Raw genomic sequence first — 18,557 nt, forward strand, 5'->3', positions numbered from 1 at the left:
TATGAACCAAAATATTGTTAAGAATGACCATTTCCAGTGGGTTTAGAAGTGAGCTTGACAGTGAGGATGTAATACAGGCAGGGGCGCGAACTGTTTTACTCTTGTTTGACTCGTTAGAAACTGAGGCTCAGAAAAATCCGAGTATTTTCAGTAGGTGGGAGATGTATGGTCAAACTCTGTTGATGGTTTTTCTTAACACAGAGCTCATAAAAGTGTTCTTTTTTTTCATCACTTTCTGGTTTTTTGAGCAACAGGGAAGAATATCTCAGTAATTCATTTCAGCCTACATCAAGTTCATATTTAATGAATCAAAATTATATTTATTACCCAGTTGAGCTATCACAGGCTTGTCTTTTGCATGAAAATTTTTATTTTCAAAATGCATTATAATGGTCTAAGTCTGCATTTATTAAATAAACGTTCCCTTGTTATCTTAGCAGTAAGAAAATTATTGTTCAGGGCTCACAGATTTTTCTGGCAGCAGCCTTTAAACATGGTACAGTAAATATCTTTTTGGATTTTTGTGATTTGAGAAGTATAGACGAAATGGTTGGTTAATACTGGTCAGTTATGGTTTATTTTCACACTTGGCCCACTAAACAGAAAACATCTTTGAATCACGCACACGTGTGTGTATGTGTGTGTGTGTGTGTGTCAGTGCATATGTGTAGCTTCCTGAGCACATATCGCACGTGCCCGTGACAGGGCTGGAGGGAACTTGTGTGTTCACTCCGCCCTGAGCACACAGCTGTGTCTTAGCGCGTCTGTTCCTGAAATGCACTTGTGAATACCTCAGTCCTCTCCTGCTGCCCCAGCGATCTCTGGGCTGTCAGGCAGTTGACCTGAAGGGCAGCGCAGTTGGCCTTGGGCTTAGATCAGGCAAAGCGCAGAGGCCTCCTTCCTGAAGGCTTGCAGGCTGCCTTCAGCACCTTGGTCCCCTGATGTATCAGCCAAGGATGTGTGGAGCATTCACAGAAGTTCACATCTCAGGAGGTGGGTGGTTTGAGGGAAAATGTGCACAATTGTGTTGAGAACCTTGTGGACTGTAGGACGTGCGCACTCTGGGCGAGGCAGAGCCAACCGACTGGAGGCAGAATGGAATGCACCACGGCACCCACGGGCCGCTTGTCACCCTGGTGTCCTGCGACTCCTCCCGTCACCTCCCGAGGGCGACACGCTGTGCCGCTTTCATCGGTGCCGGAACGTTCACATCCTCACGCCCTCGCCATAACCCGCCCTGAACGCGAGCCGAGCTTCCTTCCAGCATGCCCTTTCCTCAGTCACGGCCCTGAACTTCCTTGGAAACGAATCCAAGGCAAAATCCACCCTGTGTAAATTCTTCCCCACAGAAACAAGAACCTTGCTAAAAATTGCCAAGATTCCAGGACATTTTTTTGTTTCCAAAAGGGTGCTGCACTAGGACCCAAGTTATCAAAACATCATGACAATTTTCAATGGATGGCCTTGAATTTTCATAAGACGACAACAGAGCAGAGGTGCTGAGGGTGTGGTTTGTGGCCTCTGAGTTCCCCAAACTCCCCTTAGGGCGGCGTTCTCGTATTGATTAGCCAGTTATCCTCGTAGGTTGTCAGGGATATGTCCCTGACCAGGGAAGTGAACTGAAATGAAGGCAGACTGTGAAAACCAGAATTAGCCAACCCGTTTTCTACTGCAGTCAGCAGAAAATGCAGTGAGTTCTGAGACCCCCAGAGAAACAAAGACGATTAGTATGCAAGGTGTCAGCTTGAGAGCAGCGTGGACACAGTGGGGGTTTTACCATCTCTCCTTACATCCACGAAGGCATCGTTTTAGGAAGTTCAGTGAGCAGATGATGTAGAGGTGTACGGCCCTGTCACTTCTAATTGAGTAAATGCAGAATTTGACATTTCTAGGTATCAGTCTGTGGTAAAAATAAAACTTCCTTCATGCAAATTAATTTTGCATAACTATAAAATATAATTATATCTTATATTTCGTGAATTGTCAGACACTTCAATACAAAGTAGAAAGCTTGCTGAGAAAGAATGTCATGTACATTTACGATGCCAGCAGCGTGCATAAAATGCCGGGGAAAATCTTTATGTACCAATGAGAAATAAAAGATGGGAGAGAATACATCTAGTTTGTTGTTAAGGTCCACTTGAAGGAACTACCAGCTTATCTACATTGTCTTGTTAATTTTTATTCCAAATGCTAGTTTATCAAAGGTGGGAATCAAGGCCATGGTAAGGTGCCCTCTAGCGCCGGCTGGGCCGCGCGTCCTGGGCAAGTCACCGACTCTCATGGGACCTCGGTGTGACTTCCAAGCTGTAGGATGGTAATCCTTCCCTCATTCACCCTCCCGTCTTGTTTCGAAGCTTGAAGAAGTTGTGCCGTAGACCAGTGCACGAGAGAGGGGAGCAGCTCAGAAGGATGACGCAGCCGCTGTGGCTGGGGGGCTCCTGCGCAGTCTCACTGTTCCGTGCGTTTGCTCGAGCTCCTTTATGCTTCTGAGCCCAAGGCCGTGGCTGTGCATCGCAAATATATCACGTATATCTAAGGCTGCATTAATTTGAAGGAGTCAGAGCATGGTGACAGCTCATTTCAAAAACGGGATGTATGTCCTCTGTACCCAGAAGTGCACTGGGCTCCATGGGGACATGAGCACTAACGGGGCTTCACACTTCACCCCAAAGAAACACAGCATAGTATGGAAGAGAAGTGTGTACCTGAAGAGTGTGAGTTGGGTTCTTTCCAAAGGGCAGAGCTAGACATCACACACTGCGGTGGAAGCTTTAAAGGTGTGAGCTGCACCTGGAACAAAAGTTTCCTGATACTGAAGACTGGTAGATGTTAGGTTACCCGGGAAAACTGTTGTGCTGTTCTGAAGGGTGTTCAGAAGCAGGTGAGACTCCTTCCTGCCCGATGGGGGTGAAATCAGCCAACGAGAATGCAAGTGACAGACCCCGGTGTCTCTCTGGTTTCCTTCCACCAGACACTGGAGCAGCCACGTTTACTCCAAAGTGCCCTGGGAGTCAGAAGGCCCCAAATTTTCACAGATTCGTTTCTTCTCCCTGATTTACAGCAAGGACAGGGACAGGGGCAGCTTTGCTCTGCCGGGTGGGGGATGTTCACGGTGGTCGGTTCATTTGGAAACCCTCTGAGCTGTGTGTGTGTGTGTGTGTGTGTGTGTGTGTGTGTGTGTGAGAGAGAGAGAGAGAGAGAGAGAGAGAGAGAGAGAGAGGTGGGGGGGGGAGGGCAACTGGTTGGCATGTTTCAGTCTATCTCCGTCTGTTGGCTTGTTCTCTGGGTGGGGATACAAATACCTTATTTTTTCAAGTCCCCTCAGAACCGGCCCAGTGACATTGTGACAGTTACGGATTTGTGATATGATAAGCAGTGATCATATGCCACCCTCTCCAAAGTGTTTGCATTTTGGAGTTTGAGGAAGGTATCTAGAAAAGCCAGTGTTTGCCCAAGTGAATAAAAGGCTGCTGAGATTACCTGTGCCTGGGCTCGTAGGTGGCATTGTTCTCCATACCTCAGTCTCTTGTCAAGAGAGATGTTGGCTCAGCTCAGTGGGCAGTGCCAGGTCTTCCCGCCCTGCGTCCTCTGTGCACATCTGGGGTTACTGTGACCAGACAATGGGTGTCCGTGGGCGTGCCACACACGTCTGGCCCACACGCTGCCTTTCAGTCGTAGGGAGGGCATTAGGCAGGGACAGGTGCCAGTCAGTAAACATTTAGAGGGACATGACTGGCCTGCAGACAGCAGGGGTGACACGAACAACCTGCCTGGTTGCGAGTGCAGTGATTTGTGAGGACAGCCGCCCTGGGCGGCGGTGACAGAGGGCGGAACCACCTGATCCTGGAAGCCAGAGAGCTGGCCCATGGCCGACTGCATACAAACGGGACGGAAGCCCAGAAATAAATGGGAAGCAACACGCGGTTCAGCAAAAGGGGCTGGAAATATACTCTGGGCGGTGGCACGTAATTCACCCAAATCATGTACCAATCAGAACAAAGTGACACTATTAGAAAGACCCGGAGTGAAGGCCCACGGGAACGTGGTGACCTTGAAGGTGGAGGAAATTGCTCTGGAGACAGATCTGGGGGGGCCACCCTGTACAATACCAGTCATCTCCCCAAGTGTCCGTCTGGCTGTCCCACCTACACATAGGTGCCCTCTGCTGCCCTCCACTTCACAGCACACACAGGTGACAAGGGTGTGAGGCCAGTGTGGGAGGGGCCTCAGTGCAGCTCAGCTCCCCTGTCCTCCATCCTCTCTGAGAACGGCGAGATCAGGACCCCAGAGGCTGGCCGAGCCTTCCTCCTCAGGTTCAGAGAAAAGGCACCGTCCACCTCCACACAGCGACATACCTGCCAAGTCAGAACGTATCAGCCACAGGTCCTCACGGCTGCATTTATACAATGCGGGGCGATTACTCCTGATATGCAGTATTTCTACTTTCCTTAATTAAAAAAAAAAAAATCCCAACTAATTCTAAATATTGTTTCACAGTCAGTGTTGCAGAATCATCTCCCAAAATTCAGATTCGTGAGCCCGATGCACTAGTCAGCCAAAGCACTGAGACACCGGTGCTTGGGGACAGATGGCAGTTTGTTGGATGTGGCCAAAGCGAGAGGACGGGGGGCAAGAGTGCTCACATCCGTCTCCCCAAAAAGCAACAGTAGGGATTTTTTAGGCAGCTGGGGAGTAGGGGCGGGGAGCTCCAGGGACCTGAGAGAAGTCTGTGTTCCCTTGGTCACAGATGACGCTCTGTCACATCAGACTCCTGGGCATCAGCAGCTGGTCGCAGCTACCCTGAAGACATTCCCTCCTTCTGCCGAACAAACTCAGAAATTCTGCTCAAGACCTTGAAGTTACCTCCCTCTGCTTGACGCAGAGACACAAAATTATGTCGCGGGAACAAGAGGTGCTGGAATGGAGAACCAGGATTCTGCCGATATCTCAGAATCGTGCATCAGGGACCTCACCTCTAAAGCAGAAAGCAGGAGCTAGACATCTGACAAGCACCCAGTTTAGGCCACTGCCACCTTGTGCTTCGCTCGCTGTGTTTTCCTGTTCTCTCAGCGTAAGCATTTCTCCTGGGACGTGCTCTGCAGGCCGACTTTCTTAACCTTTGACCAGAAGCCATGTGACAACCAAAGCAACTGAAACATTTGGTAAAAGCCTGTGCCTATAGTCTAATCAAGAATTAAATTCTTTAATTCTAGCTTCCAGAATTAATGGGCTCGGCTACATCAATAAGGAAATCATATGCCATTTATCAGTAATTCACTTGAAACAACATTTAAGAGAGTGTTTTATTATTCATCTCTACAGCCCTTCACCACGCTCGTGGCCCCCAGTGGGGGGTGTGGTATGTGTCCGAGCCCCACCCCTCAGGCCATATCCACCAGTGTTGGCCGGTGGGTGAAATTGTGTGGAGCTGACAGCACTGATTGACTAGAAGAGTCGCCCTTGCAGCTTTGGGGTCAGAGGACCGGTTATGGTAGAGAAATGCCTGTGCTTTGAACGAGAGCAGATGGGTCAGAGTAGAAGAAGTCCCAGGTCTGTGTCTGTTGAGCAAATGAGACGCCAGTGGGTACCAGAGAATAGAGGGCCCTTATGGGGACCCCAGGGTGGCCTACAGGGGCAGACTTGTTACTCTGCCCTGAGGTCCTCTATGCGCTCATGGTTTAAGCTGAAAAATCACGGCTCATCCCAGGGTCCTGGTGACAGCTCTCTGCGAGGAGCCAGGCCTTGGTCACTGTATCACACAACGCAACCAGCGAACAAGTGACCTGGACCAGGCCGGGTCACTTCTTCCGTTTTCATTCTGTTCTGACCCCACATGCAACCCGCAGATGCCCTGCTGTCTCCGCCATCCCCACTGTCAGAGCCCAGAGCTGGAAGGGGCACTGGAGGCGGCATGTGCTCCCCACCCCACCCCAGGGTTCAGGTGGCGAGGACACCCATTCTCAGCTTGTTCACAGCTTCCATCTGTGTGGCTGTGTGAAGAAGCGAAGCTGTGTGTGTTTTCGGCTCTCTGAGGGGAGGGGTAACGTGTCAGTGGAGGGGGAGATGAATGGGTTTCCGGTTATCAACAAGGTGAGATAAGCTTGCTGTCGGGAGGCTGTTGGGAGGCCCCGAAATAACAGCACAGACTTGCCTGTTGGGGACAAAGGAGCTGGAGCTCCCTGCGATGTAGAAAGTGAGAAGTAACTACAATCGTGTTCATACTGAGGTCCATCGGAGGGAGGGCTCCTGAGTGTGGGGCTCTCGTGTCCAGTGAGGAGATGACATGTTTCCACTGGTTTCCTCCTTTCCGAGTTCTCCAGGGTGGTAAGATGCGTTTCACAAGACAGCATTAAGAGAACATCATAAAACTGTAAATCTTACCTGACTCTGGTTTCTTCTCTGACTCAACTTCCAAAATGCTGTAGGATATCACGTGTGTCCTCACTTTCACACCCTCGCTGTGCATTCATCTCATGGCCGGTTCCCCATAGGTACAAAATCACCACTCACTCTGTGGAGGTAACATAAGCCGATTATCCTGAGGCCACTTCTCGGGTCATAGCCCATGAACACAAGAATCAAAGTGTATAAATTTAGAGGAGAATATAACTTGCATGTTTTCAAAAATTTACTCAAGCAGGGTTGCCTTCACTTCTTAGCAGCCAGAGCCCTGGGCCAGCCACACGTGTGGCGTGCACATTAGGTGCTTGTGTCCACAGCATTCCAATTGCACTCACCGCTTGGGTCTCCTTCCTCTCGCTACTCTTTGGGACAACGCATATCCTCATACTAAGGAAAGCATTCATAGGAATTATTCAGAAGAGACACCATTTTTGTTTCAGACAATTAGTAATCTCTATGACTAATATATACAAATTTGCTAAAGTTTAGAGAATTGTTAGATTTTTTTAAAAGTATCCGTTCGGTGTGTGGGCTGGCAAGGATGTTGTTTTCTGTTATTGATGTGTGGAAGCATCAGTCTGTTCCACCAGCAACAGCCCTTTCTGAGGGGACAGTATGAGATCCATCAGGAAAGTGCTGGGGGCCCCGTCCCAGCCCTTGTCAACAGCTGGTGTCTACTAGTCGACATCCCTCATTTCTTCCGCTCATCAGTAAACTTTCAGAACCCTTCTTACTCTGGTTTTTAGTCATAGAAACAAAGAACAGATGTGACAGTGGCCTGCAGTTAATCAAATCCAGCCTAAGGGTTGGGGGGATACAAATGAGAATGCGTTGGTTATTTTCTCTGCCTGTCAGTGTTCGTGGGAGCCGTGATGCAGCGGGGGTGAAGAGAGCGGTGTGTCCCAAATATCCCTGGAGTGTTAAGCAGGATGCAGTTCAGATGAAACGCAGGGCTTTTGTGTGATTTTTAACATGGTCTTTTTTAAGCAAATTTCCTAGATACTTGTCTGAGATTGGGTGTGACAGTTCTTCACACATTATTTCTGCCAGCTCACCAGAAGTGTCCTGAGGCCGTGAGGTGGATGAACGTGACAGCGCTGTGTGTCCAATTCAGTGCTGTATTGTATGTGACCCAATTGCACCCTCTCCTCTGAACCCTGTTTTTTATAGGCGTTTGGTCGCTGTGAACTTAGCCCTCCCACCTTCTCAAACCTGTTGACATGCTCATGGGCATGACAGCCGGTCAGAGTTGGTCTCTGAACTCGCACTTGGACTTTCCTGCTGCTTCCTGTGCTTCCTGACAAATGTTCTCCGAGGCATCCAAGTCAAAACGACTCCCCATTCACCCCAAATGCTTCTGGTACTGAGCGTACACTGTAGGTGGTGTCTCTGTGTGGCCCCTCGAGGACCTGAGGCCGTGTCCTGCGTGGCCCGAGCACCACTGTGAGAACTAACAGTCTGAAAGCAATTGCTGCGAGCATCTGTTTAACAGTAAACAAGTAAAGTTCATAAACTCTTACAAAGTCTAGTAATATGATGGCTGTAACTGTTATGCATCTGGTTGGGCTGTAAATCTTGAAGCCAATAAAGAAAATAAGTCATTTTCAAAATTTAGAAATAATGAAAAATTAATATTTTTAAATTACATTTACCATGTATGCTGATTTATTTGACGAGTCATTAAGGAAATTAAAACTGTATAGCAAGTATTTTAAATGGCCTCCTGGGGGTGTTCTTAGCACAATGTGTTTTCTTTACGTCAACACTGTGAACGGAGCTGCAAGTGGGATGAAGTTGTCTGTGGTCCGATGACCAGGGTTTGCCTTGCAGTTGACTTGCTGTCCATGCTCTTGCAACTGAACTTCACGTTCTAGCCATTTTTTTCTTTTCTTTCCTTTCTTGTCCTTTTTTTTTTATTTTCTTTGCAGAAGACCATCAAATGAATTGTCACAATAGTCGAATAATGCAAGACGCAGAAAAGGATGACAATAATAATGATGAGTATGATAATTACGATGAGCTGGTGGCCAAGTCCTTGCTGAATCTCGGCAAGATCGCCGAGGACGCGGCGTACCGGGCCCGGACTGAGTCGGAGATGAACAGCAATACGTCCAATAGTCTGGAGGACGACAGTGACAAGAACGAGAACCTGGGTCGGAAAGGCGAGCTGAGTCTGGACTTAGACAGCGATGTCGTTAGAGAAACGGTGGACTCCCTCAAGTTGTTAGCACAAGGACACGGTGTGGTGCTGGCGGAAAACATGAGTGACAGGAGCTACGCCGACACCCTGTCACAGCAAGACAACAGGAACATGAATTACGTCATGCTGGGGAAGCCCGTGAACAACGGGCTCGTGGACAAGATGGTGGAGGAGAGCGACGAGGAGGTGTGCCTGAGCAGCCTGGAGTGCCTGCGCAACCAGTGCTTCGACCTGGCCAGGAAGCTGAGCGAGACCAACCCGCAGGACCGGGGCCAGCAGCCCAACGTGAGCCTCCGCCAGCACGTCCGGCAAGAGGACGACTTCTCGGGAAGAACGCCGGACAGGAGCTACTCCGACATGATGAACCTGATGAGGCTCGAGGAGCAGCTGAGTCCCAGACCAAGAACTTTCTCCAGCTGTGCGAAGGAGGACGGATACCATGAACGCGATGATGACACCACCTCTGTGAACTCGGACAGGTCTGAGGAAGTGTTTGACATGACCAAGGGGAACTTGACCCTCCTGGAGAAGGCCATTGCTTTGGAGACGGAAAGGGCAAAGGCCATGAGGGACAAAATGGCAATGGAAGCTGGCCGGCGGGACAACATGAGGTCATATGAGGAGCAGTCTCCACGGCAGCTTCCCGGGGAGGATAGGAAGCCGAAATCCAGTGACAGCCATGTCAAAAAGCCATACTATGGTAAAGGTAATATTTCTACCTAACGTAAGTTGCCTGATGAAAACATGAGCTAGAGCAAAACGTGTCAGTGATAGTCTAGGGTTATAGCACCCACACATGAAATTACATCTCTCAGGCATAGTTCTTAGAGTTGATTCCAGAATGACATTTCGGGATTATGTTTCTGCAGAGCAAATGCAGTTTGAATGAGAAGTACACACAGCAGCTCCACGTCTCTGCCAGGGCAGATGAATCATGTGGTATTTCAGGGAAAACCGCATGTCTTGGAAAGAAGGGTTAGGGCACAAACACAGCATGTGATAGAAAACGTGAGGGTGAGCCTGTGTTCTTAGAAATGACCCACAATCTATGCGGAGTGGCAAGGGTTTGTATAACAGTCAACCAGGGATGAGGCTCACATTTTGTAAATTGGATGGGTAGGTGGCATCAGGATTTATAAAATTCTCATCAAATGACAGTTATTGATAAAACCTCCTCCATAGAAAGCATCCCTGATAGAAATTGAACAGTAACAGAATGACCGATGACATGAGACAAGGGCAGTGTGTGCACATTAATTATCGTTAAGACAGTAAGAAGTAACGGGAGCCTTTTGCTACGCAAAGCGTGGTGTGTCCTCAGCTGAGATCAATAGCGATTTTTTCACCATAGTCATTCCCCGTCACTGATTCCATCCCATTCATTGCGGAAACAGTTACGGTGCTTATTTTATTATAAGACCCTGAAAACCACCCAATACGGTAGTTGTGATGAGGTTTCCTTTCATGCAGTGTGTGCGCACACATTCGCATGTAGGTAGCTCCGTATTGAAGCACGTGCCTGTATAGTCGCTGTGCTCACATGTATGTATGTGTTTCCAGCCTGAACGATGAGACTCTTGTTTGCTAGAGCAGCCGTGTCCACTGGCAGCACGAGACAACGTCTGTCTGACCCTCACGTAGAACCTTGGCCCTGTGGGTATTTCAGTTACGAGACTCTTAGAGAACTAAGGAAGAAGCCATTTCAAGGGCAAAACTGGTGATTCCTTAATATCTTCCACTTAAGTACCAAAAAAGATCCTGTTTTATGTTTGATTCTATTGCTTATAAATACTGAGTTTCCTCCCTGTGGATCTGATACCGAGGTTCAGGAAGGTGGTTTGAAAATCAGTTTCTGTGTGAACTTCAGACGACCAGAACGACTTTTCTGCTGTGACATAGGTGTGTATTCTCCTCTCAATGTGTGCACATGACCCCAGGGCAAGTTGGGCTTCACTAGAACCAAACCCCACTTGGACACAAACCTTACCAGAGCCCACTGGGCTCGCACTGACGTCGTTTCGGTAACGCAGGTGAGAGCAGGCCCTGGCGAGGGGCGGCTCGTGAGGCAGGTTGCTGCCCAAAGGCAGGGGGTCCAGCTCAGGGGAGCAAGGCTGCTTTGGGTGTTGTACTGACTACGAGACATAGAGTATGTTTTAACTCTAGGGGGTCGCGCCTCTCAGAAAATTTCAGCTGGATACTTGAGAATCGTATCTGAGCATTTTGAGAAAGCAAGTGTCCTTTCTCGTGGGTTTGCTCAGCTGGACACACACGCATTAGGCTTCTGCTGTCAAGTTCTGGAAAGTGGTGTCGTGGTGGAGTTTTGCGCTGATAAATGCAGCGGTGTCCCAGGAAACGTGAGGCACATTTGGCTTTGCTTGTTTGGTTTCTGTGGTTCCTTTAATCCCGAAGCTTGCTGTAGACTTCAGCTCATTTTGTTTTGTTACCGTTGTTCTGTTTTATTTTGTTTTGTTTTGTTTTACAAGAAATGGAATTCAAACCGCTCGTTTCCCCTAAATAAATGGGGAAGAGGTGGGAACAGACAGTAAACAGTGAGATATGCTTTGTCCCTGAAATGGGGGAATGGTTGGAGATTTGGACTTTCCAAATGAGCTGGAAAGCATTGATTTCTGCCTCTCCCCAGTTTTCCAGATCTTCTTTTGATCACAGTTCATTTCCGTCTTATCAGTGTCCCCAAGTTTCCTTTGAAGATGCCTGTAGTTATGTTCAGAACCAAACAAACAGAGCCAAGCACGGACACCCAGGGGGCGCGAACAGAGCAATGCCCTTCCTATTACAAAAGTGTGTGATCTCTTACCAGCACGGCCAGTGGACAGTTCCTACAACCACATAGCCTGTCGCCATCTCTGTGTTCAGCTCCTCTCTTATTCTATTGACGATGAAGAGAACACTTGTGCCAATTCTCGTTTATACATTCTTCTAAAAATTATTTGAATTATACATGAGGAACCGTTCCGAAATCTTGAGCTAAAATGAAAGCGGTTCCTCACGAAACCCCTCTGTGTTCCTTCTTCTCCAGCATCTACTCCAAAGGGAGTGAGGGGGGCAAGCAAATCAAGCAGCGCACAGTTGTTTTTCTGGACATTGTTTGCCAGGTTTTCAGTTGAACTGTTGGTCTGTTTGCTTGCTTGGTTGTTATGTGTTTGCTCCAACGTTTGCTTTCAAGATGAATTGGGATTTCCAGAATAAGCGAGCGAGGGGAGGTGAAGGCGAACGGCCCCGCCCGCCAGGACTCACGCATCGAGAGGAGATTATACCCTAACGCTTCCAGAACCCGAGACAGTCCCGCCACACTGTCTCACACAAACCTGTACTCAGCTCCAGAACACTTTTGAAATCTGTGAATAATACGATCTGTTAGGAAACTGTAAGTGTCCTGATGAGAAAGAGTCAGTTAATGATGAACGGCTTACAATTTACATTTCTATCCTTTAAAAGTCATTTCTGTCTAGTTTATAGTTCTAAATTATATCTCTAGGGTATGATCTTAAATAATCACTGTTTTCCTTTGAAACGGTTAGTGTGCATTTACTGTTTTCTACTCACGTGAATTAAAGTATGATGATACGATTGGGAAATGACTTGCAAGGCAGTGAATGCTAGGCTTTTGGTGTAAGAGACGCCCCAGTAGGGTATCTGGAAACGGAGATGACAGCAACACACTTTGTCCCCCACGTTTGTGCCGGGGACTGTTGCCGACAAGCAGTGGCAGGAAGTAGCGGACGGTCGTGTCGTGCTGTTTCCCCAACAGCAGCGCTGGTGTAACAGATTGCAGAACCTGAAAGAGACACAGTACGTCGTAGAATAAACGCTAGCTTAGAAAGAAAAGGGGGTTCTCTGTAAACACAAAAGTGTTTAGATATTCCTGGGAGTCCTTTGTGTGTTTCTGGTCACGTGGATAACAAGGAAAAGTCCGTTAGGTGCAGATTTTCAACCAAGCTTTTCTCTTGATGGGAAATGCACCCTAAACCACAAGTGAAGCATCTGTTTTCTCAGAGTCATGATTAACTTGATTAATAAGATATTAATATAAAGACAGTCAGCCCCTAGAGAGTCTCACCCATAGCATGCCCTGGACCAGGATACAGAGAGCAGTCACTCCCTGCCGGCAATCTGCTCAACTGGGTTTCCAGAGCCCAGAACCGTGTCTGTACACTGACGGGACGACTTGCTCTAAGCTTTTTATCTTAGCACTTTCTCTGGAGTTACTTCCTGCACGTTCTAAACTGTGGGCAAGCCTGGGCATAGACGTAGTTTCTCAGCAGTGCCACGGCCTGTCTGCCCTCCCGGTGCTGCAGAGCCCCTGGGACTCTGTGCGTGCGCACAGCTCATGGCAGCCTGCCGCTAGCCCTCAGTGCAGGCCAGGAAACCCAAGCGGCTGCCCCGGCAGCTTCTGCCACAGCTGTGGTTGCACACACCCCTGTCGGGCAGGGTTTCCTCACTCTGATCGTCCGCCTGCAGTGCCTTCTGAGAGTTCAGCTTATTTTCAGAAAATCCCGGAATTGACAGGCTACCAAATAGTGTCGCGAGAAAATGCATCTCAACCAATAAATCTGCACCTACAATGTCTACTCAGTAAGGAAGGAATTCCACTGAAGAGGGTTTGAGTGGCATCAGAATCCTGGTTGGGTTTCCCATGGCCTCTGCTGAGTGACCAAGCCTGGTTTTGCTCTCTGAGAAGGTCACGGTCTCCTCACCACTGACGGTGATGTCTCTGAACCCATCACGTAACACATAGGAAAACAATTATCGAGAGTTCAGGTAGGGATGGTCTTTCTTTTTTCTTTAGCATAGAAAGTAAAATATTTTATAATTTATGATTATACTGTTTAAGGTAAAAAATAATCGCCCCAAATCAAAGACCTACGCAAAAGCCTGATGTCACAGCCTGTCTCTGTAGCACCCGCTTTATTTCTTTATTTATCAAGGTCTCTTCAGCTTGTGAAATAATCACGTTTGTCTTCAATGGGTAAAGAATTCATTCTCTTGACACCTGTTGTCGCTTTTAGATCCCTCGAGAGCAGAAAAGAAAGAGAGCAAGTGTCCGACCCCAGGGTGCGATGGAACTGGCCACGTAACTGGGCTGTACCCGCATCATCGCAGCCTGTCTGGATGTCCGCACAAAGATAGGGTCCCTCCAGAAAGTAAGTGTGTTCCGCCGACCCCTGCACTCATGCCTGCAGCCGTCCCTGCCAGCCCTTGCCTCTGTCGAGCCCATGCGTCCTAGGTCAGCAGCCCATGGAGGCTGGTGGGCTCTAGACCACCCCCAGCGTGCGGTGTTTTCTTGGTGTCATTGTGCCTACACCGGGCCTAGGACACAGCTCGCCGTCAAGTAACCTTCCACACCTGCCCCCGGCAGGCGGCCTGGGCTCGCGTCCGTGTTCCTCCCTGACTCGCTCATGGTAGGACTGAATGTCGACAGTCTGTATGGAACATCCCTTCCCACTGAACTGCTGTGAACCCCTGAGAACAGCCCTTCGGGAGTTCTTTTGCCCAGTTAGCTGGACCTCTGCACATATGTGAATCCATACTACATTCGTATTTAACTGCATTTTACTTAAAAAGTCTGTTTCGTGTCACAGTTGTCCCAACATTTCTACATAATAAAATCTTAAATGAGGAGGTTGGAGGGGGGTGGATTTTGATCCTACATGTTTGTTTTAATCAGTTAGGTTCTGAGAATATGCCATAAATTTGCGAAAACAACTCAATTTCTTTTAGAACTATAATATGGACACCTTTTTTGTTTATTTTTCTCTCAGCACAAAAAGTATGCCAACTATTTAAATACAATTAGAGTTGACTGCTCAGGAAAAAGGCACATTTTCAGAAATGACGATAAGAGTTTAAGAACCTGATCTCGGCTCCAAGGTGCATTAGGAATTTCCTCGTCATCTGAGACACAGTTTCTCGTGGGGAAATGGAACCCTTGGCTTGGGCTGTGAGGAGGTGACCAGTTGACTGCACAGAGGGACTTTTGAGGGTTGCCCTATTAAAATGGCCAACTTTGGGACACTTGAGAGGCAAGTCTGTTGGGACCAAGGGAAGTTCAGAGCAGAAGCTGAGGCTCAGAGAACAGGCTTAGTGGGATGTTGGCCAGTGAAATATTTTTAAAAGCTACGTGGGCCCATGTTTTCATGGACCTGAAAACAGGAAACCCACCTTTCCTGTGACTGTCTTGTGAGCCATCTGGAGGAGTTGTGGCCACAAGGCCTCTGTCCCATGTGTCACTTGAGCAGGTGGCAGCGTGGTCTAATGCCAGCCACTTCCATTTCCCGAGCATACGCTCATGCCAGCCACTCAGGTCGCTCCCAGAAAACACGCGTTTCTCCCCAGGCAGCCTGCAGGGTAGTGTTGGCCGGTCTGTCAGGTGAGGAAAATGACGCACAGGCTCCGTCACCCTTGTCCTTCCAGGGACCAGACACTCAGTGTCTCCAGACACACATGAGCAGATACAAACGTGCCCAGGTAGCTAGCCAAGCGATCACCTGAGTCCATACCTGCCTCAGTCCAAACCCTGTCTGTGTCCCGAGACCTGGATCCGACATGCTTGCTGTACTGTTTCCCTCTACAAATGAGGCATTAGGACCCCACACTAACATTTTGAGAAGAAAGAGACTCTTTGTGCAATTTTTCTTTAAGGCATACACGTGTGCCTTCAAAACAGAATACAGTAGCACCTCGGTTTTCCAACGTCTCCCTTGACGAACATTTCGGTTTACAAACGCCATAAACCCAGAAGTAAAGGCTTCGGTTTTCGAACGCTCCTCGGAAGTCGAACATGTCACGCGGCTTCCGCTGAGTGTGAGATCCTGAGGCCTCGCTGTCGGCTGTTTTCGAACGTCTCAGAACTCAAATGGTCTTTCGGAACGGATTATGTTCGAAAACCGAGGTACTACTGTATCATTTCCTTTTCATGGCTGAAAAATCCTCCTGGCTCCATGTTTTCACAGGAAAAGTCTAAATGTAGTAGAAACAGGGACTCTTCTGACAGGTCACATATTGAACGAGCTCACACAGACCACGGGCCCGACACCTTCGCCCGTGTGAGATGGGAGTCAGGTCTGAAACCGGTCCTACAGTAGCTGCCTTCCAGGGCACCGCAGAACAGCACTTGCAAAGCTTTACTCGTGTGTAATGCCTTATGATGCTATAAAAACGTAGAACAGCTACACTCCAGGGGAATTCGGTGAAGTAGTCTGTACCCAGGTGGCAACACACTGTCAGAAACGGAGGACACAGTGTTGAGTGACACCCACTCTATCCTCCAAGAGTGCCCGCCTGGCAGAGAGGGGGCACACACACGAGACAGACGTGAGCACTGCATGCCAGAGGCTCAGCATTGTGCTGTGGCACACACCTGGGACGGCACCTGAGGGCACCCCAGGGACCCGCAGGCCGCTTGGAGGTCATGCTTTAGCTGGGTCTGTGTGAGAGTTACCGTGATGGTCCGTGCAGGCGATGAGGGCATGAGGGAGACAGTGCAGCAGGGGTGGGATGGCTGGGCCAAGTTCAAGAAACATTTCCCGGACAGGTTGGCAGAACCTGAAGACCCTTTTAGGTCAGAAGGAGACGTAGATTGGATTGCAGCCAAGGACTCTTCCTCGGGAAATGGTCCGATGGTAACGCCAAGAATAGGTGTAGGGAATTGAGACAGTGCCACATCTGACGGGACATCATGACTTGATTTTTCCCACTTAAATCGCAAGTTTGTGTGATGTGTCCAGCAGGCTTTTGTGAGGAGGCCTGGAGAAGGCCAGGTTGCGGGCGGCTCTCGGGGTCTGCTCTCCGAGCTGTCCTAGTAGCAACTGAGAGTGAAGTGGCCTGGAGAGGAGGTCTAAAGCAAGAAAGAAGAGCAGCCATAAATGGAGGTTTGCACGTAAAGGAGACGAAGGTGACGCAGAGGCAGAAAGGCAGGCAGGGAGCAGTCAGAAGGAGACAGGGAACCCGGATGCAGTGTTTCTGTGAGGGGCCCACGTGTGAGGGGGATGCCTGAGGTCCAGACAAATCCAAGACCATCTAAGACAAGGAATGCAGGGAAAGGCCAGGGGGCGTCAGGCTTACAGAGCAAAAGCCTGCCATCGATAGCAGGGAGAAAAGTGAGACGTGAGGTGGGCACTAGGAGCACATGGTCACAGGACTTTGGGACCACGCTTGGGGCTGTGGGGACAGAGGCAGACAACCAGGGGTGGCAAGTAGATCCCGTCACAGGGAGGACCCCGGCTGACGACGGCTAGGAGGCCATGTGTCCACGGAGCAGCAGACAGAGGTCCGGTCACTCTGACCGGATCTGTCCCATGGACAAGCGTGAAAGGGATCTGCTACTACGTCCAGGGAACATTTTATATTTGAAAAGTTTAGCACAAAAGGAAAGCTGTATATTAATTTGAGAGAGAAGCTGTGTCGTGGGAGGGGTTTATGTGGTGGTATAACAAGATGGTAGGAATGAATGACGTAGGTAAGTCAAGACCCTGAAGGAAAGGGAAGAGGACAGGTGAGGGTGCAGGCGAAGAGAGTACTTTGGGAGGGAGGGGCCCTACCTCCCCTGAGATGCTCTGAGATGGGAACAGAGAGACAGGCAGCTGTGTCAAGAATCCCCCAGAAAGAAGACATCCTAGAACCCCACTCCATGGGTCCTAACAAAATGAGCCAAGAGTTGGCTCTCATTGTTTGATCACTGTTTCCTATTGGGTGATGAGATCCAGAAGGACAAAACCAGAATGGACTCTGATTCTAAGGAACTGAGCAGGAGGGCAGGGTGAGATGGGGACTTGGGTGATGACCACGTGTGTGGAACAGCATGCACGTCTCGGGACAGACCAGAAAACCCGAGTGTGCAGCTCATGTGGACAGACTGTTCTGGGGGGTGTCCAGGCTCACCTGCATTCACTTCACTCGCAGGGAGAGCCACAAAGACTCCTGCCACAGGGAGCTTGTCGCAGCTGCGCCGGGGCCCTAGCCAATCCTGTAACTGTCCACCACATGTGTCATGCCCACTAGCCTCCCCCACGACCCAGAGCAGAGGACCCAGAAAGAGGGGTTGTGCAAATGCCCAGCCCACGGCCACTGCGGGTCAGTTTGAACGCTGTCCTGAGCAGGCCGGTGGTTCCTTACACTGTGTGACCACGAGCGTGTCCCCCACATCCTGATTTCACAGCTGACCTGCAGCCCACTTACCATTCTAGCTCACTGCATTTGGAGAAGAATGAAGTACCTAATCCTGGATGGAAAGTCATTATTTCATTCATTTCATGTAGCAGTAAGGTTTGGGGTGCACTATTCAGCCATGGCCATCACGCCCCTTAGCACTGTGCTTCTGAAGTGTCGGCATGCATCAGAATCTTCCAGTCTGCGTGCTTTACATGGCACCATCGGTGCTTAAGAATGAGAGGTGTACCAGGAGGCCACTGGTCCTGTCCCATCAGGAGCAATTTGGTCCTCACCCCTGCCTCCAGGCCCCCACACACAGTGCACCCTGCTTTGCATGCCCATAGAGTAAGGTTGATACACCGCTTTTCTTCCCACACGTGTTCCCTGACCACACCCACCACGGATGTCTGTAGGACTGTGTTGTGAACTAGCCCAGCCTGTTAAAATGACTGCATATTCTCGTATCTGGGCCGCTTCCGTGTTTTGACGCTGGGCTGTTTTCTCTGCCTCTCCTTGTCAAGTTCTTGCCATGCATGAAAATGTTCTCAAGTGTCCTACTCCAGGCTGCACAGGGCGAGGGCACGTGAACAGCAACCGGAACTCGCACAGAAGGTAAGCACCGCGCCCCGGCGTCCTGCCCGCACACAGAGGCCCCAGCGCATGCACTCAGACGGAGCGTGCGGTCGTGAGGCACACGGGACAGCCAGGTGCTTACGTCCCTTCTTAACACCTGGGATGTTTTCAGTTGTGTCGCCCACCATGTCCTGATGGGGTAACAGTCCCC

The 18,557-nt window shown here is 49.4% G+C and overlaps 1 protein-coding gene across 31 annotated transcripts in view; it reads left to right on the plus strand.

Moving 5' to 3' along the window:
- MYT1L (myelin transcription factor 1 like) overlaps positions 1–18,557 on the plus strand; it is a 365,607-nt gene that overhangs the window by 266,202 nt on the left and 80,848 nt on the right. For 21 of the 31 annotated variants that reach the window (XM_019752014.3, XM_074331624.2, XM_019752015.3 and 18 more), the window contains 3 exons: positions 8,334–9,311; positions 13,633–13,767; positions 18,295–18,385. In XM_019752014.3, the coding sequence (XP_019607573.2) occupies positions 8,334–9,311; positions 13,633–13,767; positions 18,295–18,385 (1,204 nt within the window). The remainder of the gene's footprint in view (positions 1–8,333; positions 9,312–13,632; positions 13,768–18,294; positions 18,386–18,557) is intronic. The other 10 variants (XM_074331629.2, XM_074331628.2, XM_074331634.2 and 7 more) reach the window with 2 other exon arrangements.

This window comes from Rhinolophus sinicus, chromosome 2 (assembly GCF_057876585.1).
Source record: "Rhinolophus sinicus isolate RSI-liver-muscle chromosome 2, RSI-T2T, whole genome shotgun sequence".
In the NCBI taxonomy this organism is placed as follows: domain Eukaryota; kingdom Metazoa; phylum Chordata; class Mammalia; order Chiroptera; family Rhinolophidae; genus Rhinolophus; species Rhinolophus sinicus.